Genomic DNA, 17,112 nt, shown 5'->3' with positions numbered 1-17,112 from the left:
GCCAGGCTCCACACTGGCCACACTGAGGTCAACAGGTTTAAATTCTTCCCTGTCTGTGGGTGTGAATCAGTGACTCACCATGTGGTGCTTTGGGACCTTGGGTGGATGTGGGGGTGGACTATGGCTATTAGAAGGGCTGCAAGTTGGGTACATTTCCAGAATTATGTTCAAGTGAATTTCGTCGTCAAAGACCTGTGACGCAAGTACACTGCCATTGCTTTTGTGGGGGGGGTCACCACCATCATAGGAACCAGTCTTAAGCCAAATGATATCAAAAAATGCCTGAGAGCGCAAAGGCTATGAGACCGTTGACCTGCACTCCAGAACTAGCTTTGCCTCTAGCCAAATTGTTCCAGTATGGTTACAACACTGGAATTTACCCAACAATGTGTAAAATTGCCCAGATATGTCCTGTTCACAAATCCAGGACACATCCAATCTAGTTAATCTCCCAATCATCAGCAAAGTGACGGAAGCCATTGTCAATAGTGCTATTAAGTAGTACTTACTCATCGATAACCTACTCACCAATGCCCAGTTTGGATTTCACAAGGACTACTTGGCTCCAGAACTCATTACGGCCTTGGACCAAAGAGTTTAATTCTAAAGCTGAGGTAAGAGTGACTGCCCTTGACATCAAGGCAGCATTTGACTGAATGTGACATCAAAGACCTGTGGTAAAACTGAAATCAATGGGCATCAAGGGGAACACACTGCGATGGTTGGAGTCACATCTCAGCTCCTCAGCAAATGAAACAGTCCATACCTGCAGGCAGCAAGACCTAGACAACATTCAGACATGGACTATTAAGTGACAAGTAACATACATGCCACAAAAAAGCCAGGCAATGGCAATCTTCAACAAAAGAGGACCAAATCTATTCCACCTGACATTTTATATCTAAACATTGAATCCCCCACCATCAATATCCTGGTGCACACAATAGCCTGGAACCTTAACTAGACCAGCCACATAAACAGTGTGGCTATAACTAACAGTCAGTGGCTGGGTACCTTGCATGAGTATCTCACCTCCAGACACCCCAAAGCCTCTCCACCATCTGCAAAGCACAAGCCAAGACTATGCTGGACTACAGTCCATTCACTGGATGGATACTATTCCAACAAAACTCAAGAAGCTCAATGCATTTGAGGACTAAGTACCCATCTTAATCAGTGGTCATCCATAACTTTAATCCTTTAATCTATCCGAGATCAGTGCACCATCGCTGCTGTGCACACTGCTAGGTGCAATGTAGCTTCTTTGAAGTTCCCATCCCTCTGTCTCCACTACAAAAAATAACAAGGGCAGAAGATGTAAGGAATGCAATATCCTGCAGATAATTCTGCAAATCACAAGCCATCCCAAATTGGAAACATATTTCCATTCCGTCATTGTTGCTGGCTCTAATTCCTGGAGCTGGCTCCCCAACAGCATTGCAGCAAAAGAACTGCATTAGTTCAAGGTGCACCTTGTCCACATGCATTAAAGAATGGGCAATTACTGCCAGAGATACCCATGTCCTGAAGGAAGGCTGGTATCCACTGTATGGACTTTTCCAGGTAATCTGCCTGACATCAGCCAAGTATTATATTAGAGGAGTTTATTCCGGGTAACAGCTGCCAGAGATCTATGGAGTTCCTAGTTGACTTGTGAAAGAAAGCAGGACAAAACACAGAAACACAATCAAAACACAATCTGTGTTGCCTCATCACACAGTTGTAAAGTTAAATTCAGGGTCTAATTCTGTGCTTAGATCCAGGCTTAAGCTCTGTGTTGAAGCCAAGGTCAAACTTTAATACACATATAGGTGTAAGCGCAGGCCAAAGAACAAGGACAATCCTAGGGACAAGGCTCTTCCTGTAAGGTTGGGTAAATACGGTACAAAAGTCAGTGCAAGGATCAAGACAAAGTGAACACACTCAAGTTCACATCAGGAAACTTTCTTGGACAAAATGTCCAGGAAATGGCACAACAGCAGCTGTTGAATCAATGCTGTCAAACTTCCGAAGGCTTCACTCTGCCTCTGCAAGGAGCCCAGTGGAAGTTGCCCTTACTGAATCTGCTTTGATATATTGATTGAATGAATTGAATTGATGAATGAAACACTCAAGAGACTATGTGACTGGGGCACAAGACACCTTGTATTTATTGAACTGTTCCAACTGAAAACCATTCAACCGGTTTACTTTAGAATTGGGTGACCGATCAAAAGAACCAAGTTCCCAATCACGGGGATTGGATTCCTGTCTCCACCTTAGTCACCTTTTCCTCAATTGATGGTTCTGGTGAGTTTCCATCTATAAAAATAAATGATGAAAATAACTTCAATTTCTGGTGGTTGCTCCTGCTGAATTTACTAGTCACGTGCTTACAGTACTTAGCTTAACAAAAAGACAACCATGGTTGTGGTGACACTCTGGTATGAGGAAGAAGATTGTGGGCTCATCTGCTCTAGAGTCTCAAGTCCTTAATCAAGGATGATACACTCCAGTGAAGTTCTGAGGCACTTCTGCATTGTCAGAGGTGCTGACTTTCAGAGGAAGTGTTCAACATTTCTGCTCACAGATGGGTGTAAAAGATCTCACAGCACTGTTTTGAAGAATTGCAGGTAGATTAGTCCTATGTTCTGGCCTCTATTTATACTTTAACAAACATCACTAAGAGATTAACATAATGCAGTTGCTATGACCTTGCTGTTTACAACCGGTGACGTTTCCCCTATTACAACTTCAAAAGTACTCCATTGGCTGTTTGGGACTAACTAATGCATAGAAAGTAAACACAGGAGAAAAGTGCTACAAAACTTATAATAAAATGGGAGCTTCTTGCTCACTCAACACAAAGCCTGAGTATCTTTAAGAAATGCCAAATTTATTTTGTTAAGTCCATCAGTTCAAACTCCAGACCAGGAGTCAGCTCCAAGTGAAAGGTGGTCAATATTCAGACCTAATTTTAGGGCTCCATTTTTGAGAACACCTTGCTCCTAGAACATCACATGACTCAGGATAGAGGGCATGGAGACTTAGCTCGCACCATGCGAGAATGCAAGAGATCAGGGAGATCAGCAAATCTGTTCCTGCCCTTAGAACGTTCACATGTTCAGGTTCAGATTGCTGCATTGCTGGGATGGTCTAAATTAGCCTGGATGGTGCGCCTGCCCACCCTAATCTCTTGCCTTATCTTGTCTGCATCCCAAATGTGATCTTGCTGTAGAAAGAAGGCACGGTCCTCAGCTGTGAGGCCCTGAGTGGCTGCAGGCAGTGTGCTGGCAAATCTCATTTACTGCAGAGTACCAGGAGGTGCCCACAAACAGCTGGAAAAATAACCTCAACAGCCAGCTAACCAGGCCTTGGTGAAGCCAGTCGACAGTGCTGTCAAACACAACAAATGCTTCTGACAGTTGGAAACATACAATGAAAATTCCATAATGGTTGTGTACTAATTAAATTATTTAAAAATAGTAATTAAAATGAAACACTTAAAAAACACAAACTTCATCAAATTCAGTTAATTCCCACTGAAATGAGCAGGCACAGGTGGTTCAGGTAACGGCCCAGTGTAAGTGGTGCATGTTCTGCAACTTCACACTGCCTCACTGGATCCCATGGGAAGGCCAGCTTTGGAAAGCAGTCATGAAATGTCAGACTATAGCTGTCAACTAGTTTGGGAACACTACATTTAAGTGCACAGGTGTGGAAAATCCAATCTTGTAGGTTAATCCTGACAGTGCATGTGGAACACCGCCACTTCCATACAAAATCTGCCCGAATATGTTCTATGAATGCAGCTCTGGATGGTCCACACTGTGTACCGTGGTTCCAACAATTATTGGTCCATACTATGTACCTTGGTTCCAACAATGGATGGTCCACACTGTGTACCATGGTTCCAACAAAGGATGGTCCATGCTGTGTACCATGGTTCCAACAATTATTGGCCCACACTGTGTACCAGGGAATCAGAATCAGGTTTCTTATCACTGATGTATGTCATGAAATTTGTTGTTTTGTAGCAGCAGTACAGTGCAAGACATAAAGACATAAAAATTACTATAAGTTACAAAAATAAATAAATAGTGCAAAAGAGGAATAATGAGGTAGTGTTCATGGACCATTCAGAAATCTGATGGCAGAGGGGAAGAAGCTATTCCTGAAATGTTGAGTGTGGGTCTTCAGGCTCCCGTACCTGGTCCCCGATGGTAGTAATGTAAAGAGGGCATATCCTGGGTGGTGAGGGTCCTAAATGATGAATGACACCTTCTTGAGGCACCACCTCTTGAAGATGTCCTCGATGGCGGGGAGGGGAGCTGGCTGAGTCTACAACCCTCTGCAGCCTCTTTCGATCCTGTGCATTGGAGCTTCCGTACCAGATAGTGATGCAACCATCAGAATGCTCTCCACTGTACATCTGTAGATGTGCATTGTGTTTCCAACAATGGATGATCCACACTGTGTACCGTGGTTCCAACAATTATTGGCCCACACTATGTATCGTGGTTCCAAGAATGGCTAGTCCATACTGTGTTCTGTGGCTCCAAAAGTAGGTGGTCCATATTGTGAACCATGGTTCCAACAATTGATGGTCCAGTCATGTTCTGAGCTCCAACAGTGGATGGTTCACATTGTGTTCCATTGTTATTTCATTTAGATGAAATGCTGACATCATTTGCATTAAAACAAACTATATTCAATACAAAGTGGAGAAATCCATCTACATTGTACTTTGATTCTGAAGGTCAGCATTATTGCTGTTATTTCATTTCTGAATTGGGCACATCATGCGGCCACTTTTATATCACTTTTAATAGTTTCTGCCCTGCGTACTTAAGAAAATAACAACGTCACCCCTGTCAACCATGACTACGTTGAGACCACTTTGATTCCCACTTAAAAAACTTGACCACAAAATTGATGAGCCACATTGTTGTAGGCACATCCATGAGTCCTGGTTAAATAGTTTATCCCTCCCTCACTAATCCAAATATATTTTATCTGTTCCTTGCCACAATGCTATTTGTGGAATCTTGCTGTGCCCATGCTGTCTGTCTCCTTCCCTACATTATAGCTGTAATGTTCTGTAACATTATGTTGCAGAACATTCTCAAAGAAGAGGCTGAGCAGGCAGAGGTTGTTGTACACATTGGTACCAACGACATAAGCAGGAAAAGGGATGAGGTCCTACAGAGTGAAAACAGGGTGTTAGACAGAAGGTTAAAAAGTAGGACCTCAAGCGCTGTAGTCTCTGGATTACTCCAGGTGCCACACGCTTGTGAGGGTAGAAACAGGAGGGTAGGACAGATGAATATATGGTTGAGGAGCTGAAGCAGGAGGGAGGTATTCTGGTACTTAGACCATTGAGAACTTCTGGGGCAGAGTTGACCTGTACAAGAGAGATGGGTTGCACTGAACTGGAGGGGGTTTTGCTGGAGTACTCAGGAGAGCTTAAACTAGCCTGGCAGGGAAGTGGGACCCAAAGTAGCAGTGTGGCAGATGAGAAAATTGAGGCAAATGTAGAAATTAAAGCGAGCCAGTCCAGTAGGCAGGACAGGGAGCAAGGAAGTTCTGATAGGCATTTATTTAAATGCAAGGAGTCTGATAGGAAAGGCAGATGAGCTCAGGGCATAGAATTATGATATTATATTACAGAAAAATGGTTGTTTTGATTAGGGAGAATGCCATGACAGATAGGATATTCCTAGGAGAAACATCCAGTGAGGCTATAGAAGGGGGTGATCACCAGGGTGGTGAAAAAGGCATGTAGCAGGCTGGCCTTCATCAGTCAGGGCATTGAGTAGAGAAGCAGTTGCATAAGTCATTGGTGAGGCCGCACTTGGAGAACTGTGTACAGTGTACGTCACAAAAAGTGCTGGAGGAACTCAGCAGGTCAGGCAGCATCCATGGATGCTTTTTGTGTATTGCTCCAGATTCCAGCATCTGCAGAATTTCTTATGTCACAGTTTCAGTCACCTTGTTACAGGAAAGGCGTGGTTAAACTGGCAAGAGTGCAGAAAAGATTTACGAGGATGCTGCCAGGATTAGAGCGCCAGAGTTTTTGGGAGAGGTTGGCCAGGCTAGGTCTTTATTCCTTGGAACATAGAAGAATGAGGGGCAGCCTTACAGAAGAGTTTAAAATTAGGAGGTGTTGTTAATAGTGAAGAAGGTTACAGGGGATCTTGATCAGTTAGGAAAGTGGGCCGAGGAGTGGCAAATGGATTTCAGTACCAATAAATGTTAGGTGGTAAATTTTGAAAAGTCAAACCAACTTATACTATGAATGGTAGGGCACTAGGGAGTGTAATGGAACAGAGAAACCTCGGAATACAAGTGCATAGTTCATTGAAAGCAGCATCACAGGTAGACAGGGTGGTGAAAAAGGCATTTAGTACGCTGGCCTTCAGTCGGGGCACTTGGAGTACTGTGTGAAGCTTTGGTCACCCTGTTAAAGGAAAGACGTGGTTGAGAATGAGGGGTGACCTTATAGAAGTATTTAAAATTATGAGAGGTAGAGATAAGGTGGATGGTAAGAGTCTTTTCCCCAGGGTAGGGGAGTCCAAAACTAGGGGGCGTAGGTTTAGGGTGAAAGGGGAAAGACTTAAAAGGGACCTGAGGGGCAACTTTTTCACATAGAGGGTGGTGAGTATATGGAATGAGCTGCCAGAGGAAGTGGTTGAGGCAGGTACAATGGTATCACTTAAGAAGCACTTGGATAGGTACATGGAGGGATGGAGCTTGGAGAGATATGGGCCGAACGCAGGAAATTAGGACTCGCTGGGGGACAACGTGGTCAGCATGGACTGGTTGGACTGAAGGGCCTGTATCTGTGCTATATTGCTTTACAGTTCTTATGAATTTATAATGGGATTGCATTCTAGGCCCCCCAGTAGTCAGTGCGAATTAGAGAAGCAAATATATAGGGAAATTACAGATAGCTGAAGGAAAAATAGGGTGGTAATAGTAGGTGATTTTAACTTCTCTAATATTGACTGGGACCACCATAGTGCTAAGAACTTGGATGGGCGAAAATTTGTTAAGTGCATCCAGGAAAGTTTTCTCAAGCAACATGTAAATGGCCTGACAGGAGAGGGGGCAACACTTGACCTCCTGTTGGGAAATGAGGCAGGGCAAGTAGCTGAAGTGTCAGTTCAGGGCCGGCATGTGCCTATTAGAGTGAAGGGCATGGCTGGCAGGATTAGGGAACCCTGGTTGGTAAGGAATGCTAAAGCTCTGGTCAGAAAAAAGGAGGCATATGTGAGGTATAGGCAGCTGGGATTAAGAGAATCCCTTGAGGACTATAAGGGATGTAGGAGTACACTGAAGAAGGAAATCAGGAGAGTAAGAAGAGGACATAAGGTAGCTTTGGCAGATAAGGCAAAGGAGAATCCTAAACAATTCTATTAAGACATAGGAACAGAATTAAGCCATTCAGCCCATCGAGTCTGCTCCATCATTCAATCATGGCTGATTGTTTTCTGAACCCCATTCTCCCATCTTCTCCCTGTGACCCCCTTACCAATCAAGAACTGATCAATCCCTGCCTTAAATACATCCTTTTGTGGGGCTGTGCCTCTACAGCCCTCTGCGGCAATGAGTTCCACAGATTCACTACCCTCTGGATGAAGAAATTCCTTCTCATCTCAGTTTTAAAGGGACATCCCTTTAAATATGTTAAGAGCAAAGGGGTAGCTAGGGAGAGAATAGGTCTCCTCAAGGATCAGTGTGATCATCTATGTGTGGAGCCACGGGAGATGGGCAAGGTCTTAAATGAATACTTCTCATCTGCATTTACCACGGAGAAGATCATGGAAGCCAGAGAATTCAGGGAAGAGAACAGTGATATCCTGAAACATATTGATATTATGAAAGAGGAGGTGTTGGCAGTCTTGAGGCGCATAAAAGTAGATAAATTCCTGGGACCTGACCAAGTATATCCTGGAACATTGTGGGAAGCCAAGGAAGAAATTGCTGGGGCCCTAGCAGAGATATTTGCAATAACTGTAGCCACTGGTGAGGTACTGGAAGACTGGAGAGTAGCTAATATTGTGCCTTCATTTAAGAAGGTCTACAAGGACAAACCAGTGAGTGTAACATTAGTGGTGGGAAAGTTACTGGAGGGGGTTCTGAGTTACTTGATATAACTCAGGCACGAGCTTCACAACTATTGGCTAAGTGTTACTGGTCTATCTCCTGGTGGGAGAAAGAAATGTGTCATCTAATGGCTTCCTGTTGAAGATAGCTTACATGTGTGATTTTTATGTACAACAGGGGAAAGAATTGACCTGGGGCGATCAGTGCCATGAAGTTTGGCCTTTGGCAGACCAGTTGGGAAAACAACCATTGGAAGTGGACCACAGGACATCAGTAGAGCCACAGTGGTCTGTGGATCATTCCCTTCCAACAGATAGTGGAGAATAAATCTTTGCCCCAGTGCCCCCCCCAACTCCCCCACAGTTCCCTTACCCACATCTTCTGTTGGTGGCTTTAGGAGTATCAGCATGGAGCCAAGATTGGCAGTGTCCTCAGTGACTAGCAGTTTCCAGTCCTCATCAGTCAGGCTCTCGGAGTTGCCAATGGCGGTGCAGGCCTGGCTCAGCAGCAGTGACCGCGCCATCCTCCTGATGTGCAGGTCCTCAGCATCTGTCGTAGGTGGTGGCAGCTCCTTGCACACTGTCCAGCTGCCTGGATCATTCGGTTCGCTCCCAGCCTTAATTAGTGCAAGTAAGAAGAATTTAATAGTAACTGCACAATTGAGATTGCACTGGACTTAAAAATAACTAGTTTACCATTTTGAGAGTTTGGATTGTATTTCACCTTCTTCCTCACTCCAAGTCTAGGGTTTTCAACTCATCTCTAACAGCACAGTAAGAGTGAAATGCTGGGACAGAGCACAAGAATCCATTGGTGAACTGGTTAGAGAGCCAGCAAGGATCTGTAAAGGATATGTTACCTCTCAAACCTGACTACATTGTTTTTGAGGCAGTCTGCAACAAGATAGGTAGGATATGTCTACAGATATTACTGAACGAGGTTTTCCAAAAGGTAGCAGACAAGACCCCAACAGAAGCTTTAGCCCTGCAAGATGAATAAAGGATTTGATAGGTAGAGGGAGAATCTACTTCCCCTGGTTTGGAGTCCAGACACAGGGTGCAACTTTCAAAATTGGGGCTGGACTACTGACATGCTATAAACTTTCCCAGGATTATAACATTTAGAGAGCACAAGAAGGCAACGTACCCATGTGGAATAATACTAAATGGGTGGGTAGAGTCACTGACTGAGGAGAGTGGACATGAGGTGTGGGGAGGAACTATGATAAGTAGCCACCAAAAATAATATCTCAATAATAGTTGTGGACAGAGCTAACCTCCACTGTAAGACACTTGACAAGGCCCGCATGCTAGGCTGGTCCAGAACATTAAGGCACATGGGATCCAAGGTGAGTTAGTTAGTTGGATCCAAAACTGGCTTGATGATAAGGGTAGAGGGTAGTAGTGGAGGAAGGATGCTTTCCTAATTGGAAGTCAGTGGCCAGTGGTGTACCACAGGGATCAGTACTGGGACCTTTGCTGTTTGTGATACATACTAACGACATATATCTGAATGTTAAAGGAATGATTAGTAAGTTTGTGAATGACATGAAAATTGGTGTTGTGGATAGCAAGGAAGTTTGTCTGAGGCTACAGCAGGATATAGATCAGATGGAAAGCTAATCGGAGCATTGGCAGATGGAATTTAATCCCAGCAAGTGTGAGATGATACATTTTGGGAAGTCAGATTGTGGTAGGACATATACAGTAAATGGCAGGGCACTATGAAATGTTGATGAACAGAGACACCAAAGGGTACAAGTCCATAGTTCCCTGAAAATGGCAATATAGTTCCCTGAAAAGGGTAGTGAAGAAGGCATAAGGCATGCTTGCCTTCATAGGTCAGAGCACAGACTATAAAAGTTGGGTCATTATATTGCAACTTTACAAAACATTGTATACAGTTCTAGTCATCACACCATAGAACGCACATTGTTGTGCTGGAGAGAATGCAGAGGAGGTTCACCAGGATATTGCCTGAATTGGAGGCCTTTAAGTTATGAGGAGAGATTGGACAGTCTGGGCTTGTTTTCTCTGGAGCGAAGGAGGCTGAGGGGGTGACCTGATAGAAGTGTGAAAGATTATGACAGCCATAGATAAGATAGATAGCCAAAATCTTTTCCCCACAGAAAGGGTATCAAAAACAAGAGGGCAGAGGTTTAAGGTGAGAGGAAGGAGCTTTAAAGGGGATCCGAGAGAAAAGATTTTTTTAACACAGAGAGTGGTTGATATCTGGAATCTGTTGCCAGTGGAGGTGCTGGAGTCAGATACAACTGGTGAGGTTAAGAGGCATTTAGACAGACACTTAAATGGGCAAGGCATAGAAGGACCTAATGCAGGCAAATGGGATTAGCGTAGATGGGTCGGTGTGGATATGGTGGGCCGAAGGTCGGTATGGATATGGTGGGCCGAAGGGCCTGTTTCTGTGCTTTACAACATTGTATAACAGATGATCTAATTGGAAGATCTAAGATGATTAAAGGAGCTGGCAGGAAGAGAGAGGACAGAAATGGAAGGGGGAACGAGAGGGAAGAAAGGGAGAGGGGAGGAGGGGGGAGAGGGGCAAAGGAAGAAAGGGGAGAGAGAAGGGGGAATGAAAGGGGAGAGTGTTAGAGAGTAGGGGAGAGGATGGAGAGATAGAAGGAGGAAGAGAGCAAGCGAGGGACGAGAGTGAGGAAGAAGAGATAGCAAGAGGGGAAGAGACTGCAGCAGGAAGAGACAGCGCCAGGGAGAGGAGACAACGCCAGGGAGAGACAGCAAGAGGGAAGCAGGAGATGAGGTAGGGGCAACACAGAGGGTTGAGACACATGGGGAAACAGGGAGGGAAAGAGAAAGGAGGGAGACAGTGGGAAGAGATAGGGAAGAAAGAGAAAGATGGAGAAGGAAAGAGAAGAAATGCATTGAGGCAGAGAGAAGGAGAAAAATGTCCCAGGGGCAGGAGATTAGCCAGCACTCTCCGGGTGCAGAGTTGGGATCTGGACACAGCTCCTTTGACTGAACCCAGGGGTGAGTCTGATTCACTGATATGGGGGCAACACCAGGGGCAACAGGTGGCAACCAGCTCCCCCCTTCCGTCTTCAGGATCTGGATCCAAGTCAGAGCTCAACCTCGTTCCTCTCACCCTGAAATGAACTTTGAATCAGAGACCAACAGCCAGAGAGGTAACGAGTGAGCGGTGGTCAAACCCAGGGCTGTCACCCACCTGCCGCAGCCCCCCCCACCTCCCCCCCCCCCCACCTAACCCCTGACTTCCACTCCACTCTGCTTACAATATCTCATCCAAAGGATAAACAAATACGAGCGTACACTCAGTCGTCTGGCCAAGCTCTTTCAGATGGGCCACATCATCACCTGTGAGGGGACAGTGGAAATCAGGGATGTCCAAATGACCAAAATCAGAGGAACACACACCCGGGTGTGGTTGGACTGGGGTCAAAGGGCAAGGAAATGGAGAGACTTCAGCACAATAAAAATATTAATTCACAACATTAGAGACCAAAAAGGCAAAGTTTCTTCATTGAACTATTAAAGATAGTTGTAATATGTTATTCAATTGTGTAATTAAAACCACATTTACAATAAATTATTTTAATCATGCAATAAAGTTTCTTTGTATCACTCTACAGTCCTAATTTTAATTTTGAGCAGTGGTCATGTACTTCTGTGTAATATGTTCCAGACTCTCTGAAATGGAAGTTAACTTCACAAGGAACGTTTATGCTGCATTTGCAGGTGAATTGGAATGCAGCGGTGCTCAGAGAGACTCGCATCTCAGTCTTGCTGTCCCCATGGTGTCTCATGGCTGCATCATCTTGAGCAGTAAAAAACCATGGAGATGGGCACAGCAAGATGATCTGCCAATGTCTTACCACAAGATCAAGGAAGCTCTTATCCTCTTGATCCAGAAACTCGTCATATGTTTCTTGGAGTATCTGTTGGAGGAGCAGAAACCACACTGATGAGCTTGTTTCTGTTTCACACACACCAAGATCATTCCCTGCTTGTTCCGTGTGGCAATGAACCATTTAGTGGGCATCAGACCATAATGGGTTGGCCAATCTCAGGTTGTACAGCAGTACACATGACTTTGTTTCTCCATAGCTAGGGAGGGGGACATTGGTCAGGTTTCCCACATTTACAGGTTTTAGATGACTCTTTGAAAGTGAGAGTCTGAAAGAGTGTCAGGGGAGGGCCAAAGTCACTCTCAATAGTGACAAGGTGGGAGAGCTGTACTGATGTCCTGCAGTGACTGCAGCATTGGTAAAGGAGGTAGAGAAGATTACCATCCTTTCTTTGGAAGGTAATGTGCCCGAGCAGTAAATGTGAGGGCCGCTGTTCATACCCATGAGTTTAATTGGTATGTGTGGAGTGTGGTGGTCTCTGTCAGTAGAGCTGGATGGCCTTTTCATGTCTTGCTATCCTGACTGTATGTAACTATCTCCTGGCTACAGAAACCTTCATCTGACCATGGGCATCTGATTCAACCATGTATAAGTTTACAGCACAGGAATACCTTTGGCCTTTTGTGCCCGCTAGCAATCTAAAGGAGGAATCCAGTTCATTCCTCTCCCCACCCTCATAGGTGGTTCTGTAAATACTTCATGAGCAAGTAATTTTCCAAAACCCTTTGAAAAATTACCAGTGCATCTGCTTCCATTCCCAACAGATCAAAACAACATCCTGGGTTTAAAACAAATCTCACCTCTCCTCTGGTTCATTACCACTATCATTTGACCTAGGGGGAACAGTTTCTCCCAATCATATAGGGAGGTCAGCTGGCATGATTCTGGCCAGACTAATTTCTTGTTCTGCCCTGGCCATGTATTTTCACATAAAATGACGTTGTTCCTTGTGCAGGCAATTCATCCCAGGGTCAGCTTAGTGCTGCACCTGTGCCATCTCTGCACTGGCTGCATCTCCTCCACCATAGGCACACACTAAACCAAAGTCTCTCACCTCACAAATCTCCTTCTGGGCAGCGAATATCCAAGGAATGACCTGACCTGAGGGGAGAAGGATCTTGAGGTTCTCAGTAGTTGCAACCTGCAGCTTGGTATATTGGTTACTACTCTCTGTCAGGTACACTTCAACAATCTTCTCACCCAGGATCTTCCTGAGGAGATACCCAGCTCTGTCCTTCACACTGAGTACAACGTTCAAGAAGTTGCCCATTTCATGCCAGAGGCGCAGGTACTGGAGCTTGGAGAGGTCATCACTCATCCTCAGGAAAGCTGCAAGTGGTTCACCTGCCAGCAAGTCCGCGTTGAAGGCCCAGTGGAGGTACCTGAAGTGCCGGGGCATCTCAGGATACCTCTGACACCGTAGCATCGAGGGCGCTTTGATGAGCGGGATAGAGGAGTCCAGCTGCGGGAAGACGTATTCACCCTGCATGTTAGCCGCCCCTTTACCTTTAGCTAGTGAAGAGCAACAAGCCTGTCTTGGTGTTGGGCGAGGGCACCCTGACTCATCCTGCTTGGGGAAATTAGGCGGAGTGGACTTGGGGGCAGTCGTCTTTGGCTGAGCCTGACTACCGTCCCGTCGCTCCTTCGCCTTGATGTTGTGTGGATGCTCTGTCGCCGTGGTGATCTTCACACGTTTGCCCTTACAGTAAGGCAGGCTCCACAGGAGGCGCTTGTGAGCCTTGGTGAAATAGGGCTGTGTAATGCCTTCGGTGTGTTTGATGCTCATTGTTAGGACGGAAGAAGATGACTGGCCTTCTGTAGCCTTTCTTTTAGACACCTTTCCTTGATACTCTCGGATGATGGCATCATATTCCTTCACCTTTCTCAGGCTTCGCTTGCAGTGTGTCAGAAAACGAGGCAACCAGTACCCCTTCAGTTTCTCTAGCGCTTGTTTTTGCAGCTTCACCATAAAATCCCTCCTGGTGTGAAAGGGCTTCTTTGATTTTGACAATGGAATATCTTCTCAAAGAAGAGGAGAAAGAAACACGAATCAGACAAACATACAGGTCTCCGGATTCCAAACCCAAAGGACCAGAACATCTGAGATGGCTTTTTCCAAGGGCTGCCGTACTCAAACCCACACCCCCTCTACCCCTGTAGCTTTGATTCTCAATGGGCAGAGCAGAGCATGGCCCCAGGAACACCTTGCCCCTCCCTGGCAAAGTTAGACCATAGAACAGTACAGCACAGGAACAGGCCCTTCGGCCCATGATGTTGTGCCGAGCTAATTAAACTAGCAATTAAACTCCTAACCAAACTAGTCCCTTCTGCCTACACAATGACCATATCCCTCCACTCTCTGCACATTCATGTGCCTCTTAAACACCTCTATTGCATTGGCCTCAACTACCACCCCAACAGCACATTCCAGGCACCCACCAATCTCTGTGTAAAAAAAACTTGCCTGCACATCTCCTTTGGCCTTACCCCCTTTCACCTTAAATGCATGGCCTCTAGTGTAAGACATCTGGGGGCAGAACTTCCCCTCCTGTCAAAGCTGTCAAGGCCATACTACAAGTTCAAAATGTCTCTGATAGTCAGTGACATTTAAAAACCATTAAGATTTCTGTAAATAATTAGAAACATTAACTTTTAAAAACTTAAATAACACCATAGTATATATACAAATCATTACACCACAAATAAAAAGTGAAACTTAACATACCTGTGAATCTCCAGGTCGTGATTCTCAAGTTAGATGAATGGAGATTCCAACGTGACACCAGCTCTGTCTGGCATAGGATCGGAAGAGTGGATTCCCCATTGCAATCTCAGCACGACTGGCCTCCCACATTGGACACCAGGTGGAGTCACTCAGCTCATCTGGAGGCACAGTGGGCCTGCTTGGGTTAGAGGCATTTATCTGGAGTGCCTCAACACTGATGGTTCCTCTCAGGACCGCCATCCACGGCCAGCATGATGCTGCCCAGTTCTTGTGTGCCGCTTATCAGCAAACCTGGAGACGTGGCTCCCTATTCCAAGTCATCAATAATGAAGTGAAAAGCTGAGGTCCGTCACATTCTGCTTTAGCCCCATCCTCGCTCTCCCACCTAATTTTTACGACTGGATGAGTTGTGAAGGGGGTGGGGGGGGAGGTGGCAGAGATCAAAGCCGTGGAAAAGGAAGAGAGGGTGACAGAGGGAAAGAGAGCACTCTTGAATAAAGGAGGAAAGGTCAGAAGGTAGATGTGAGCCAGACCTCCAGCAACAGAGATGAGGGGAGCCTGATGAAAGGAAGAAATCATCAGAGATGCGGCATGCAACACGGAAATTGGAACCCACAGCACACAGGCTAAAGACCATCAAGAACAACTCCAAACAACGAATGTTAGGACATCATGATGGGGAAAACCTTGGAGACATTCAAGATACATTGAATGAGGTAATAGAGGATGATGGAAGGAATGAGGTTGTTGGATAGTGCTCTGTCCAGGACAATCAGTTGGATTCTGAATTGCAGAGCCTAACCCTGGCCAGTCAAGTTCTTGCACCTGACTTCCAGCCATTCTCAGTAAAGACCTTACCATTAGTTCAATGTGGGATCAGTATCACTAGGGTTCAATAAAGAAATGGAAGTGAAAGGGCTGAGGTAGATAATAGCAGGGGATCCTGCACAGAGCCAAATGGAAAGGGTGCAAAGATATAGATAGAAACGGAAATTAATTTCAAGAAGTTGAAAGGGAACCAGCCAGGAACACGAGAGGAGATGGTGGGAAATATAAAGAGTGGTAACTGCAGGGTTTGATTAGAACTAATGTTCCTCCAGGCTGCACACATGACTGGAACTGTAGCAATACCACTGATGACAAAAATCGTGATTGTAGCTGCTGTAAAGGGGGCTGTAAATAGCTGAAGTAGAGACAAGATGGGAGACTAAGGAAATATTCATCCTAAGAAAGAGACAAACAGTTGAAAAGAAGATTGTTAAGAGAGGAATGCAGGAGAGGGGAATGAGTGCACAATCTTGCACACAGCCTGCTGCTGGCAATTGTCACTCCTCTGAGGTGTATGATTACAATGAAAGCAAAAGCAATTTGTTCATAGGAAGATCCCACAAACAGCAATAACACAAGCAGTCAGTAAATCTGATTTGCCTACAGTGGTAAGGAATAATGCTGGCCTGGACACTAGGAGAACTCCCTACAACAGGCACCCAAACGGAGTTAAGGCTTGAGGTTAGCAACACAGCAAACAACAGCACTTCAGACAGTGTTGCATTCTGTCAGCACTGGACTGAAATAACAGAGTAGATTAGATCCTCTAGTGTCTGGAGTAAGACTTAAATCACAGCCTTCTGATTCAGAGGTGGAAGTGCTATTGTTGGATTTTCAGCTGATGAGCAAGGTTGTTACTGTTGGATATTGCCTTAGCATGTGGTAGTAACAGGAAGAGCGGTGAGGGACTACAACAGAAAGTGATCCATGAGTGATCTAGCTGGCATTGCAACTTTTGATGTGGCTTTGACTCCTTCCATTAGACTGGCCGCCACTCAAAGGCGACCCATCCCTTACCGGTAAAACCTCCACAAGTGGACATTACAACGGAGCCGTCATGCAGGTGTGTAGCCTGTAACGTGCGGAGCTGAGCGAAGTACTGGTCCCGCTGGTCGATGTCAGTCTCATCGAGTTGCAGCATCCTCTCCATCCTCACCCAGAACTCCACCAGCTCTGCCCCTGTCCAACACAAGCAACATCCAGTCATTGTTTGGCCATGTTTCGGCAGCATGCTAAACTCCAAGGACGTGTGACAGCAAGCAGTCCACGCGCTCATAAGGGGACAATGAGTACACAGGGAACTTGGGACTTGTTTCCACCTCCACCTCCTTTCATTATTGCATCCCATGGGATTCGCCTACCACACCTATGGGACCCTACCACCAGGCACATCTTTCCCTCACCCCCCCCTCCCCCCCCCCCCCACTTTCCGAAGGCACTGCTCTTTCCGCGACTCCCTTGTCCACTTGTCCCTCCCCACAGATAACCCCCCGGCACTTATCCCTGCTACTGCACCGAGTGCTACACCTGTCCCTACACCTCCTCCCTCACCACCATTCAGGGTCCCAGA

At 45.7% G+C, this 17,112-nt stretch overlaps 1 protein-coding gene across 1 annotated transcript in view; it reads right to left on the bottom strand.

The window, feature by feature from the left end:
* The window catches only part of LOC127567960 (regulator of G-protein signaling protein-like), a 45,662-nt gene that overhangs the window by 13,307 nt on the left and 15,243 nt on the right, over window positions 1-17,112 (bottom strand). The window contains exons 6-9 of the mRNA XM_052011203.1: window positions 16,560-16,721; window positions 13,044-14,008; window positions 11,957-12,019; window positions 8,461-8,704 (exon numbers count right to left, since the gene is read on the bottom strand). Coding sequence (XP_051867163.1) covers window positions 8,461-8,704; window positions 11,957-12,019; window positions 13,044-14,008; window positions 16,560-16,721 — 1,434 coding nt within the window. The remainder of the gene's footprint in view (window positions 1-8,460; window positions 8,705-11,956; window positions 12,020-13,043; window positions 14,009-16,559; window positions 16,722-17,112) is intronic.

Source organism: Pristis pectinata, chromosome 3 (genome assembly GCF_009764475.1).
Source record: "Pristis pectinata isolate sPriPec2 chromosome 3, sPriPec2.1.pri, whole genome shotgun sequence".
NCBI classification, from domain to species: Eukaryota; Metazoa; Chordata; class Chondrichthyes; order Rhinopristiformes; family Pristidae; genus Pristis; species Pristis pectinata.
The sequence above is the reverse complement of the archived record's forward strand: the minus strand, read 5'-3'. Positions and strand labels throughout refer to the sequence as shown.